General features: G+C 43.5%; 1 protein-coding gene across 3 annotated transcripts in view; it reads right to left on the bottom strand.

Annotated features, from left to right (window-relative positions):
* The window catches only part of ANKRD11 (ankyrin repeat domain containing 11), a 259037-nt gene that overhangs the window by 41580 nt on the left and 203144 nt on the right, over positions 1-14313 (bottom strand). For 2 of the 3 annotated variants that reach the window (XM_054711347.1, XM_054711346.1), the window contains one exon: positions 10254-10398. In XM_054711347.1, the coding sequence (XP_054567322.1) occupies positions 10254-10340 (87 nt within the window). In that variant the 5' untranslated portion in view covers positions 10341-10398. Of the gene's footprint in view, positions 1-10253; positions 10402-14313 lie in introns of all 3 variants that reach the window. The other variant, XM_054711345.1, reaches the window with a different exon arrangement.

The raw sequence follows: 14313 nt of genomic DNA, 5'->3' as shown, positions 1-14313 counted from the left end.
AAAGAAAATATCCATATAGCCAATTAACATTTGGAAAGGTGTTCTCAGCATTAGGAAAATGCAAATTAAAACTACAAGATCTAAATAATCCCACTAGAATGGCTAAAATAAAAAAGACTAACAGTATCAAATGTTGACAAGGATGTGGCAGAAAAACTAGAACTTGAGTTGTTGGTGGTGGGACTCAAATGGCAAAACCACTTTAAGAGTTTCTCAGAAAGTTAATGAAATTAGCGCATATGTTCACAACTGGTACAGTGATGTTTATAGCAGTTTTGTTCACATAGTAAAATAATGAAACAACACAATTGCCCCTTAAAAGGGAAATGGATACATTGATTCTAGTGTAGTCATAATGGAATATTCTACAACAATAAAAAAATATGGTTACATGCAACAACATGGATAACTTCCATGACACCTCTAGGAGAAAAATATTAATGCATGAGTAATCACATCATGGCACTTCTGGGCCACAAAAATAAAATCTCCTCTGGAACTAGATTTGGCTCAATTCCTTTTCCCCACCCACCCACCCCAAAGGCTAACAAAGTATTAATCTTAAAATGATTGATTGTATACCTGAAAAATCCAAAGAAATATATAATTAAATAGCAAATTAGTATATAAATTAAAGATACTGGAATTGATTTTTATTTCTTACAAACAATTAGAAAATGATATCAAAATATCAAGACATCAAATACATAGAAATGAATCTAACAAAACATGTTCAAGCCCTCTATATAAATAGTTACAAATCATTACTGAGAGAGAAAAAAGACAAAAATGGAAGCATATGTTTATGATAACAGAACTCACATTGTTAATCTGGCAATTCTCCTCATTAATCTTTATATTTAAAGCAATCCAGTTAAAATCCCAGTAGGCATTATTTTGGAAATCAGCTTATTCCAAATGCACGTAGAAAAGCAAAGGGTCAAAAATAGTAAAGATAACTCTGAAAAATAGCAAAGTGCAGCCAACTAAATTACCAGAGATCAAGACTATAAAATTACAGTCATCACAACAGGTGGTCCTGGACCAAGGACCAAAGGTTTGTAACAAAGAGTACAAATTGGAACCCCACCTAGCTGGTGACAAAGCCTCTGCTTCAAAACAGTGGAAGGAGAGGAGGTCTTTTCAGTAAGTGACAATGACCATGTGAACATCCATAGGGGAAAAAAATTAACCTTTTCCCTTAACTTATACCACAAAACAATAATTAATTCCAGATGAACCCCAGACTGAAAGCTTTTAGAAGATAGTAGAGGAGGACATCTTCAAGACTGGTAAACAGCCGAAACCGGTTTGGCTCAGTGGATAGAGCATCGGCCTGCGGACTCAAGGGTCCCAGGTTCGATTCCGGTCAAGGGCATGTACCTTGGTTGCGGGCACATCCCCAGTAGGGAGTGTGCAGGAGGCAACTGATCGGTGTTTCTCTCTCATCGATGTTTCTAACTCTCTATTCCTCTCTCTTCCTCTCTGTAAAAAATCAATAAAATATATTAAAAAAAAAAAGAAATATATTGTTTAAAAAAAAAAAAAGACTGGGAAACAACAGAAAAATACAAATAAAACCACAGGATACTCCTACATACCCACTGGCATGACTAAAATTAAACTGACACCAAGTGTTAGCAAAAATGTGAGTTAATCTGAACTCTCACAGCTTTTGGGACTGCAGAACTGATACAATAATTTTGACAAATTATTAAACCACTGGGGTGGGGGGGGGGGGGAAAGCAATGTGCATGTGTTCATGTTATTACTCTGTTATATTCCAAACTAAAAAGAATTCAAATGTTCACAGGAGAAATGGATAAATAAGGTGCTGAACATTCATACAATGGAATACTACACAGCAACAAAGGAAGAGAACTGCTGCTAAGAAAAAGCCTGTAAATCAGATGTAAACGTTGAACAAGTGTTCTCATGTAGATCCCAACAGCAAAAACTTATCTACAGTAATAGATGTCAGAACAGAGTCACTTTGGTCAGGAATGCTACAGATTGCACAGAAAGGCTCCCAGGAGACTGACAATGCTGGTATGTGTTGATCTGGATGGAGGATATCCCAGGTTTTAAAAATTAACTATAATATATGATATGCATTGATATGTCACTAAAAAAGTTCCAAAAGTTTAAAAATCGAAGCTCCTCACCATACTAGCTGTACAGGGAAAAGCAAACACCTGCACTGCAGCTGGAGTGCGGTAGGGGCTCAGCCCTGAGCTGTACAGCAGGAACACAGCTCTCCGGAAAAGACCTGAGTTCAGAACCTTGCTGAGTAGCTGGGCTGGGGCAAAGTGGAGCTTTCCTCACTAGTAAAATAGGAATCACAATAGGAACCAAATGTACACATTACAACATGTTTTCGTTCGCAAATGGTAAAAGAATACCTAAAACATTCAACCTAATCAGCCATTTCCGTGTCAGACTTTGATATGCCATAAAAACCTATGTCCTATTCAGGGTGGTAAGAGCTGAATAGGACAACCAGATGGTGACCTGGTTGGCCCTTCTCATCTCATAGTATCCTTCACAATAAATTGGGGGAGGCGAGGGGGGTCGCGCGGGTGCGCGAGGGGAAGCTCCACGCACATCATGTACAAAGAAAGGCAGGCCGGCTTGTAATTCCCCACCACACCATGCTTTCCACACAGAGGAGAAAAGAAAGGTAACAAAGAGTACAAAGAGTAGTACTGTTTGGAGGATGGTCATGGTCCACTCGGTACATTCACCCTGGAACTACCTTAACTATGGTTAACTAATCTATAAATGGCCAACAGCAAAAGAATCCAATAGGAACAAAATTGTGTTAGCTACTAAAAACAGCATAAATATGTCAATCCAATTGTTCCACCTGCATTTGTTGAAAAGACTACCCTTTCCCAACTGAGTTGCCTCAGTATCTTTGCTGAAAAGAATTGACCATACGTGTGTGGGGGTTTCTATGTTCCCCTCATTGATATGCCTGTCCTAGGCTAATACCACACTATCTTATTATTATAATTCTACAGAGTCATTTTCAACCAGTGTGCGTAAGAGTTTTTAAAATATGCAATATCTGACTATTCAGTCAGGGGCACTGACTTCTTTTCCCTTAGATTATTGTAGAAAACAGGCCTCTGTGATCCATCTTCAGCACAGTCAACTTTTAATGGAAACAGTTACTGAATATTCCCAGGGCAAACAGAATATAGAGAGAAGAGGAGAGGGTATAAGAACAAAATCTGTGTATATGACAAATAGCACATTTTCCAGGAAGATCAACCTAGACAACGGGAGGTGGAGACAACTAGAAAAGGCCTCAGCCCATTTTAAAAAAAATAACCCAATAGGAGACAATAAGACCCAGGAGACGTATGAGGAAAACTATTAATGCCATAGTACTCAGCCAATGAGGAACAGGAGAAGGGACTCTCACACCCTAGGAATAAATACCCTGTCCTCACTGCTCCGTGTATGCCTGTTCAATCAGACAACTGCTCTTGCAAGACTGTATTAAAAGTCTTGTTTTCACCATACTTCATGTCTCCGAGTCCATTATTTGAATTCAGACAGGTCAGCATTTCTCACAACTATCAAATAAAAAAATAACTGCCCTGGTCAGGTGGCTCAGTCGGTTGGAGCACCGTCCTATATACCAAAAGGCTGTGAGTTCAATTCACGATTAGGGCACATAGCAAGGTTGTGGGTTAGATCCCCAGTTGAGGCACATACAAGAGGCAACAGATCAATGTCTCTCTGTCTCTCAAATCAATAATTACAAAAAAACCCCCACAAATAACACATATCCTCAGGTAAGGATGAAAAAAGTAATAATAGCCAACATAATAGTCATCTATGAATGATTCAAAATTATACCTCTTTTTTGGTCAAATTGGCAAAAACAATACTTTTTGGTGTGCCACAGAAGATTAGTAATTAGTTTATGTATGCCATGAGATGAAAGGATTGAAAATCGTTGCTCTATAGTAAGGACTGAAATCAGACTGTTTATGTCCTCTAACATTTTTTCTTCTTTTCAAAGTGCTTTTGAAGTTATTCTAGGTCCTTTGAATTTCCATATGAACTTTGGAATCACCTTATAAATTTCTACCTAAAAGCTTACAAGAATTTTGAGTGGCATTATGCTGAATCTATAGGATGGTATCTAAATAATACTGAGAGTTTTCTGACAAATGAGTATGGTATAACTCTCCATTTGTTTAGGTCTGCATAATTTCTCTCAGCAATGTTTTGTAGCTTTCAAGGTACAAGTCTTGCACATCTTTCACCAAATTTATTCCTTAAGAATCCATATTTTTCCCGGCTGGTGTGGCTCAGTGGTTGAGTGTGGACCCATGAACTAAGTAAGAGGTCACCAGTTTGATTCCCGGTCTGGCCACATGCCCAGGTTGCAGACTCGATCCCCAGTAGGGAGCCTGCAGGAGGCAGCCAATAGATGTTTCTCTCTCACTGACATTTCTCTTTCTATATACCTCTCCCTTCCACTCTAAATAAATCAATAAAAAAACATATATTTTTTAAAAGAATCCATATTTTGACACTACTGTAAGTGTATTTTTAAATTTTAATAGCTGACTATTCACTAACAGCATTTAGAAATATATCTGCATACTGGCTGTGTATTGTGCAAACTTGCCAAGCTCACTTCTTAGTTCTTGGATCTTTTGTGTAGGTTTCTTAAGATTTTCTATGTAGATAATCATGTCCTCTGCAAGGAAAGACAGCTTCACTCTTTCCTTTCCAAACTGTGTCCTTTATTTCTCAAAGGCCTGACCTACCTTCACTTGTGAAATTTGATTTGAGCATCTGAGGGTGTCAGTATTTGCACAATAATGCCTAGTCAGTGCCTAGTAATAAAGCATTGTGAGAACACAAAAAGGCTCCCTCCCAAGAGCTTACTTATGATGGGGAGAGATCATATGACAAGCAAATGCAGGTGTGTCTAAGGGGAGCAAATGCTACATAGAAGGATCATGTAGTATAGGGAGCAGAAAGGGTGCAGAGTAGGCTGGTGCTGCTCACTTTGAATCAGCAGTTGGGGAAGCCCTTATGGCTAAGTGAGCAGAAACCTGTAAGAAACTCCCCAACTCCAGGACCAGTCTGGGCCCAGAAAAGAACCTTGGCCCATCTCATATCCTCTGTGGTATTTCTCTATTTCTCTTTCTGCCCTCACAAAACAGAGAGACAGACAGATAAACAGAAATCCCAACAGCTAAGACTCTCCAGGTCAGCGGTTGCCAACCTTTCAGACCTCACGGACCACTGGTTGGCGACCACTGCTCCAGGTGATGAGAGACTGCAGGAATCCATCTGCGACAATAACCTGACTTTGCTGGAGATTTCGCTGTCATCAGAAAGCTTATCTGAAGCCTGAAAAGAGTTGACACTCTCAGGGGCCTGGGACCCAAGAAAACAGAACCCACCATCATCCTTTCTGTGATTTCATTATAAGGACATAACATCCTACTCTTTCTTCAGCGGATTTCTTTTGGATTTGTGGAACCTGGTGCTCCCAGGGCTCCTCAGTGTCAAAGAAACAAGCATGGGGACCTGTGGCCCTGCAGATTCTGTTTACTGTGCCCTTGTATAGAGCAAATGCTGAGCAGACTTTCGAACACTTTTGACAACCCAATATGGAGTCCATGTCAGCCATGACAGTTATATCAAGTGCTATGTCAAGACTGAAGTAATGGGGTATAACAGGAACATCCTTTGGATGGCCCAGAACATCAAAAACCACAAGTCTGGACACTCAGATAAGGACTCCATCTGGACACCAATTATGAGTGGACTCCATCCATTGTGGGCTATAAGAACTCAAAACTCCAACTATTCAATGCTCCAGTTTGGCTATACCAAGGATCATACCCAGAGCCCTGCCAGAATTCCACTCCACCAGATGTGCCACCACTATAGGGGCCTGGCTTGAGACCGACGCCCGTGTCTCCATTTGCAGATGCGGCCAGTGACCAGGACTCTGCACCAAACGATTGCTTTGCTAGCTTCTATTGTGTAAGCCCCCCTTCTCTGTGTGTAACCTGCATGCAACTCTATTGGGTTACTGGGGAGGACTCCCTTAATAAACCTGGCATTATGGAAAAACAAACATGTGTGAGTGACTCCTTTCGGGGACGTTCCCTTGCTCATGACAAGAACTGCCATAAACCACAGTACGAAGCAGTTACAAGCCGAGGCCACTTCAACTATGACCCTTCCAGCTTCAAAACTGAGGTCAAACCCTGGCTGGGTGGCTCGGTTGGTTGGAGCATTGTCCTGTACACCAAAAGGTTGCTGGTTCGACCCCCAGTCAAGGCGTGTATGGGAGTCAACCGATTGGTGTTTCTCTCTCTCTCTCTTAAAAAATCAAGAACAAAAAACTGAGGTCACTACTGAAATTACTCCTCTTGGATGAAGGGGGGCGGATCACAGGGTTACAGCACTCCCACTCACAGCACTGACAAGGCCACTTCTAGAGATGGGCCCCCTCCCTCAGGGAGAGGTGGGCCTGCTGACCTTCAAGTATAACATCTACAGACCAGACTTCAGGGATGTTACAGCTTGTGGTATGCACAGTAGATGCACTGTTCTGACAGAGCACTCACCACATCCTTGAAGGACTTGTTAAAACAGAGGGCAGGCATCCACCCTTAGCCTTTCTGATTTTTTGTGCATTGCTAAAAGGTTCCCAGATAGTGCTGATATGAGAATACACATTAAGAACCACTCATCTAGCAAAAGAGAAAATGAACTTTACTACCACATAAACCTGGAGTAACTCTGAGTTGTTGTGCAGTCTCCTTTCTGAACAGAGTGTGACAAGGGAGAAGGATCCAGTATGAGATGGAAAGAAGGATTGGTGTCGGAAGGCCCTGGCCTGGGAGTCAGGGCCTAATTTCTGGATGGATGGCTTCAGACACCACAGCAGCCCTTGGCTTCTCTGCACAGAATACCCTCATCCACAGAGGGGCTTACTGGTCCTTTTCAGGCTCCTTCCAGCTTGGATGTTTTGATATTCTGGAGTCCGCTGCGGGGACAGAGCATTTCCTGGGTGGGATCCTGAGGAGGCCCTAAGGAAGAGCCTGTCTGCAATGTAGCTGACCATGTTGCCCGAAGAGTCCATGCAAAAGACCCTGTGCCATAAGGACACCAGGAAACTACCAAATGCAGCATCAGACTCCTGCCAGTGTTGTGGGCCCTTTTCCCACTGTTCACAAATGTATCACATCACGATTCTTTTGCAAAAATCTAAAAATATGTTGCTTTTGGTAACATGGATCAGTATCTGAAGAAAACAGTTTATGAGAGAAAAGAGAACAGAACAAGTTCAGCCATGTGTCAACAGCAGAACCGGCAGCTCTGTGTTCCTGGGCTCTGCCATCCCAAGATTCCTGGGCCCTAAGGTTGAGGGCACTTTCAAGTCACAGCTGCCACCAGGTACATCTTCCCAAGAATTTTATTTTGAATTGCCACTGAATTTTATTTTGAATTGCTAAGTTCCTATAGTACAGAGTGCCTGGCTCCATTATGTGGCATCTTCAGTGTTAGAACTTGTCTGCCTCTATGAGGAAAATGTTTGGTTTCCTCTTGGGTGGTTTTTTTTTTTTTTTTTTAATATATTTTATTGATTTTTTACAGAGAGGAAGGGAGAGGGATAGAGAGTCAGAAACATCGATGAGAGAGAAACATCAATCAGCTGCCTCCTGCACATCCCCCACCGGGGATGTGCCTGCAAGCAAGGTACATGCCCTTGACCGGAATCGAACCTGGGACCTTTCAATCCGCAGGCTGACGCTCTATCCACTGAGCCAAACTGGTTTCGGCGGGTGGTTTTTTTTTTTTTTAAGTACAAAGCTACCTTACTGAGAAAAATACCAAAGCAAATCCACACATGTCCTGAGGCATATGTGTACACAATGCTCATAACCACACCAGAGCCAGTTCAGTCCACTTGCATCTGTTCTCCTCAAGGAAAGGAAAACAGTGCAAACCAGCCCAGAACAAGCCCCATGTTAGAAGGTCAGCAGGATGCCTGCCAGAAGGCCCTGGATCAGGTACCCACAAGAGCCCAGGCAGCTGCCATCTCCAAGGTAAGCGCTAACTCTTTTCCAATTTGGCTTTGGGCAAGAAGCCCACTGGGCAGGCCCAGCTGCAATTCCACATTGTGGGAAACCAGGCCAGAGGGGATAGCAGTTTGGAGCTCCTGAGGACCCAGTTTGGAGGCAGAGAAAGCACGTGGGCAGGGCTGTATGGGCCTCTGGCACAAGAGCAAGGCATAGGTGGGCCTCTTCCTCATCCTATGCCCACAGCTAGGAAATCCTCTTGCAAGAAAAATCCATACAGAAACCTGGGAACTGTGACACTATCAAGGGTGGTTTGGCCTATTCAGTGTCCAAGTGTCCCAACAATTGGGACTCTTGGCCACAGGATAGGGGTTATGCTCCCAGGGCACACTGCCCCAGTGGCTGCATCTCCTCATGGGCACAGTAGCACTCGTCCATCCCAAGCTGAACCCAGACTGTCCACAGGCCTCACAGATACATGCACATCCTCATGTGTGCTCAGATCAAGCTCAAGCTTCAGCCTGCCCAAAGTTCCATGCTGCAGCTTCAACCTGTTCCTGCATGCAGCATGAAGCACTGGGGGCAGAGCAAGTGGTATAAAATGCATGGACACAACTGCCCAGACATCAGGGGTTTAGAAACCTGCTTGGTCATTCTGATGAACATGCTAGCACATCTATGCTCGTGAATGACTTCACTTTATTTTTTAAAAATATATCTTTATTGATTTCATAGAGGAAGGGAGAGGTGGCGAGAGATAGAAACATCAATGATCAGAGAGAATCATCGATCAGCTGCCTCCTGCATGCCCCACACCAGGGATAGAGCCCACAACCCAAGCATGTGCCTTGACTGGGAATTGAACCGTGACCTCAAGGTTCCTAGGTCGACACTCAACCATTGAGCCACACCGGCCGGGGTTGACCTACACTTTAAACCTCAACTAAATGAATATATGGTTCTACTAATCTGCTCATGTGGAAAAGATGCTAATCTCACCCCCCACCAAACCCAGGGTGTCATCAGAGACGGTGGCATGAACTAATGCAGCAGCAGGAAGCACCGGCAGACAGTGGGCAAGCAGCAGCCCCAGAGCTTCTGTTCATTCCCAAGTGTCAGGATAGAGTGGGGCTGATGTGAGGGCAGGGAGAAGTAGCTTGAAGGACTGGTAATTGGACTTGGAGAGGTCACCCTTGAGCACTGATGCCAGGGGCTGAGAGTCAGACTGTTTAGTGTGGATGGCCTGCCACATGGGCATACAGGGAGAGAGGAAAAGGAGCCAAGAAACACCAGGATTAAAAAATGGTGATGACAGGGTGGTATCACCCATGGGCAAGCCAGCACTGTTATCCCACTTCACCACAACTGCACAAGATGTTTTTGCTCCTACTGTAGAGAAAAGAAAATGGAATCTCAGGGCAGATAACTGACTTGTTAATAGTCATAAAGACACACTTGGAAAGCATGAGCTTAACCTCTTTCTGATTCCAAATCCATGTTCACTGGGCAGCCTCACACTGCAGGAAAGGAAGTATGCACCCTTTATGTTACCTAGAGCTCAGTGGTAACAGTACATTAGCAAGATACAAGAATTTTAGAATTGCATCCCATTTTCCTACTCACACTGAGAACAAGCCAAATTGAAATTTAAATGATCCAGCAGTGGTATTAGTCAGGATAACTCAAATATGGTTAAATGTCAGATTTGGTCTTACTGAAACCATGACAGAAATCCTGTGGTCCTAGAGTACAGAAATGTGGGGCCAAATCGAGGTTATCTCAAACATAAAACTATTATTTAAAGACTTACTTTGGTCCCCAAACAATAAACATCCTAAAAAGAAAGCAAGACCTCTTTGGCAAGATCAATGCTCTCCACACCCACCCACCCAACAGTACCTCCTCCACTGCTGGCTGCCGAGGAGGCCCAACAAAGAAAATACATGGCACAGAGACAGACAACCAGAACAGGCAAGGTGACATTCTCAGCCCTTATCCCTGTTTAGACACGGTGAATGTGGCTGAGGATAGGTGAATGTGAGGACAAGGATTAGAAGGGGTGAGGATGAGAAAAGGGGAAGAGGGTAAAGAGGAAAGAAAGGTAAGGGTGAGAGAAAGACCAGGAGGAAGAATAGGAGGCAAGGAGGAGAAGAAGAGAAGAGCTAGGCCAAGTGTTACCTTTTTCCCTGTTTGTTTCTCCACCATGTCGTTGCTGAGAGAAAATTCTTCTTGCTGTGGTGTTTTAGAACACCCACCCTTGGGCATCGTTCTTCACCCCTCACTTGATCTTCATTTATACGGCCATTGCTTCATCATCAACCGTCTGCTTCAAAAGAAAGGAAGAAGGTTAAAATTTGTTGGAAAAAACCCAGGCAATCTCAAACTCATGTGACAGAATGAATCAAAAGAACATAACCAGCTCTTCTGACCAGCACCCAGGAAAAGACCACTTAGGATGTACCCAGGTGGTAAACACCAGCAGAAAAAAAGGTCTACAATACATAATTGACAACACGGTGGGGCAAGCGAGCATTTCTCAGCTGTAGAAAGGATCAACCAACAAAGGTGATGGCCACGCTTCTGGTCAGTAGCACCAATACCTGAATCTCTGACTGCATGCTGGGTTCCAGCAGCCATGGCTCTGCTCTTCAGAGTTAGATACTACCCCACCCTACCACTCCCTCCCACATGGGCATGGTCACACCAAAGGTGCAGTACCTGCCCCTCAGGTCTACAGATCTTGTCTGCCATGGCCTCAACACCACTCACCACCCAAGAAAAGCAGCTCCATTCCCACACTGCCCCCCAGACAGCTTGGGTGAGAATCATTATTTTTTTCATAAAGTTCACCAACTTCTCCTGAATAAAATGTTCAGAAGGCAGTAATGTGACGCCTCTGAAGGAGTTTCCAGAAAATGTCCAGGGTCCTACCTACTAAGCCAGACCCTACATGAGCCCGAGGCCCTGGCCCCTGCATTTTCCAGGAAATCCCAGAACACATGTTGTATTCATCATGCTTTTATTTTCTGATGTGTTGATACCTTAAAAAGTTTGCTGTCTGGGAGAGACTGCCCCTCCCAGGTCTAGCTCTTTCTTAGAGACAGCAAGGGGCTCCTGAAATAGATATGCCTTTCACACAAAAAACTACCAATCAGCCCCATCTCACTTACACACAGGACAATTATTTCCAAGGTAAATCAACCCAGCCACTAGGCAATACAGACCAGCATACAATTTGTGGAATTATTCAAATTAGTTAATCCTAAACTATTGACACAGTACCCCTTGCCTTCCTATGGAAACCCCAACAAAGATCTGGCCTATACCCCTCTCACTTCTGTATTCTGCTCCTGACCACCCCAATGCTCTCCCCAGTTGCTCTGCATGGCACACAGTAACCTCTCTCTGGGACCTGTGTAAAGAATCAACTTACTTTCACATCTCCACCTGTGGCCACATGTCCTAACCAGACATGCCTGACATGAACGTTCCTACAATATAGACCGGCTCTCTCCATTTCCCAGTCTTCTTATGCTTGTTCCATACATCACACCCAGGTTTTCAGTTGCACAGAGCAAGAGGAATAGTGATGGTGGTGGTTGGGGAGAGTGGGGGTGTTGTTACATCTATTCTAGCTTTCTAAAAGTCACTGCCTTCCTTTTAATGCATTTTTTCATTGTCAGAGGTAGAAAACACTTTATACAAACCACATTACATGCACTGTTTCATCTCCTTTTCCCACAGTCACACACCTTTGTGCTTATCCATTTCGGATGAGTAATTTTTATAATTAACTCACCTGGAATTAAACAGCTTCTATTATGTATGATGTGTAGCTTTTGAAAGACATGTTCAAAATCATTCTGTAAGTGGCAGTACCCTACTTTTCCTGCTCTCTGTATGCTAAAGAGCTATCTGCCCTTCACCATGCCTTCTAGAGATCCTGTCTTATTTTTCCATATTAACTGATAAAATTTCAAGAAGTATCCCTTTGGTGCTTACCTGACTTAAGAACACACCTGAATTTATTCTGGGGAGAGGGGCACGACTGACCAATTTTATTGCCTTCCGTTCCCAGCACACAATGCAGATGAACAGGGTATTTCCATCCACATGCTCTGATGGCTGAGGCCAGAAATGACCTTTTCTTTTCTCTCTCTCTCTCTCTCTCTTTCTCTCTCTCTCTCTCTCTCTATATATATATATAATTTCTTTATTGATTAAGGTATCACATATTTGTCCTCATCCCCCCATTCCCATCCCACACCCCTCCCCACGTATGCCCCCACCCCCCTGTTGTCCTTAACCACTGGTTAGGCTCATATGCATGCACACAAGTCCTTTGGTTGATCTCTCCCCTTTACCCCCACCCACCCCTACCCTCCCTCTGAGGCCCGACAGTCTGATCCATGCCTCCTTGTTTCTGGGTCTGTTCTTGTTCATCACTCTATGTTGTTCATTATTTCCCCTAGATGAGTGAGATCATGTGCTAATAGAAATACACTTAAAACAACCGAAAATGAGAAAAGCAATAATGGTTATGCTGACAGACAAATGAGTCAGTCTGTAGTGAGTTTCTTTCTGGGCCAACAGTTCTTTTGAGACCCAACTTCAATGTCAAACAGTTCCTTATCAGAAATGACATTTTCTATCTCTATTTGAAACTATGAATTTTAAATTCTCCTCCTATTTTTCACTATGGAACTGGAACATCTCAGCCTGGAGGAATTAGCATCCTAGAGTGTAATTCAGTGATAATTGTTGAAACTCACCACTGTCTGGGACTCATCAGCAATGTTTCAGTAGAAATTTAAAGATTATCCGGAAGTTGAGTTTTTTAGAAATCCTAACTGCCTGCTCTCATAATGGAAAAACTGAGCAAAGTATTCATGGGATATTCAACCCTCCAGCTCCTGGATGTGAACACATGTAAGTCTGTGGAGAAGGTGCAGGAAATACCCAGAACCGCCCACGTGTGGCCATAATATAGACCCCCCAGTTTCTGGACCCAGATCTCATTGAGAAGATCTGCCTCCTTCTCCTATTCCTCTTCCTCCCCTGGGAAAGGCAGTACAATGGCTACCAGACACCATGAAGAGAATAGGATGTTTCCAGAACAACTGCTCCCAACCACCAAAGCCTAATTATCTTTAAAAACAACCACTGAAGCTGCAGGGCCAGAAAAAGTGGTGATATGAGTTATGAGCTTGCTCATTCAGGATTTCTTCCATGTTCCAAGTGTCCTCAAAAACTGGAGGGCAAGATGTTTCACAGATGGGCATTACAGCTAGGCTGAGTTCTGAGGTGACACCCAGCTACACTGGGAAGCTCTGCTCACCATGGCCCAGGACCAGTGACGGAGATGACATCTCAAAGTACAGGTTGAGCCCACAAAGGGGTGGCCCTCAAAGCTGTACTAATCATTTCTGAGTACTGTGTAACCATGAAGTAGTCCACCAATGTAAAGTTGTCATTGTTAATATTAAAATTAAAACACTGAAACCTCAAGGTGCAAGTCTTTGAGTCCAATTCCTCTGACTTAGACTTTGGCACATAATCCTCTACCACATGCAGCTTGTCCCTTGCTACCAGGAGACACTTGCCAGTATTTTCATTTTGTGAACAACCAATTAGATAACGCCATGTGATGTATCACAGAGTGCGGGCAGGTCCACACTTCAACAGGACAGCCTGAGGGACCTTACGTGCTGGCAACTGGTCAAGCATGCTATGTCCTGTCCTGGCCCATGGGCCTCACTCACTCCTGAAAAGGCCACTGTCCTCAAGGCTCCACCACACCTCTCCCACAAAGACTAGGACCGGCACAGGTGAGGTAGGAATGTCATCACGAACACTGTTTTCTGTAACATGTATTTCTCAAGCCCACCTTTATAACGATGGCTGAGACCACCTAGGTACCTCTCTGGGATTCTCATGTTTGGGAATGGTGCTTGTTACAAACACATCAATATTCAGCACTAATAAGGAAAGCCAGGACAATGACTACTATTTCCTCAGGGCCTGCTGAATCCCAGCACTTAGATTTATCTCTTTCAGCGCAGTCATTGAAACAGGGTTTATGCAGGCTGTTAGCGACAAAGAGACAGAGCTCAGATTTGCCAGCGACACATTCCAGATGAATTTGTAGAAAAGCTGGATGCACAAGTCAATCCATACCATTCCTCACATGATTCCTTGGCCAAGCCTAATTTTGTTATTTTCTCATGACATACTAGAT

Source organism: Eptesicus fuscus, chromosome 21, assembly GCF_027574615.1.
Source record: "Eptesicus fuscus isolate TK198812 chromosome 21, DD_ASM_mEF_20220401, whole genome shotgun sequence".
NCBI classification, from domain to species: Eukaryota; Metazoa; Chordata; class Mammalia; order Chiroptera; family Vespertilionidae; genus Eptesicus; species Eptesicus fuscus.
The sequence above is the reverse complement of the archived record's forward strand: the minus strand, read 5'-3'. Positions and strand labels throughout refer to the sequence as shown.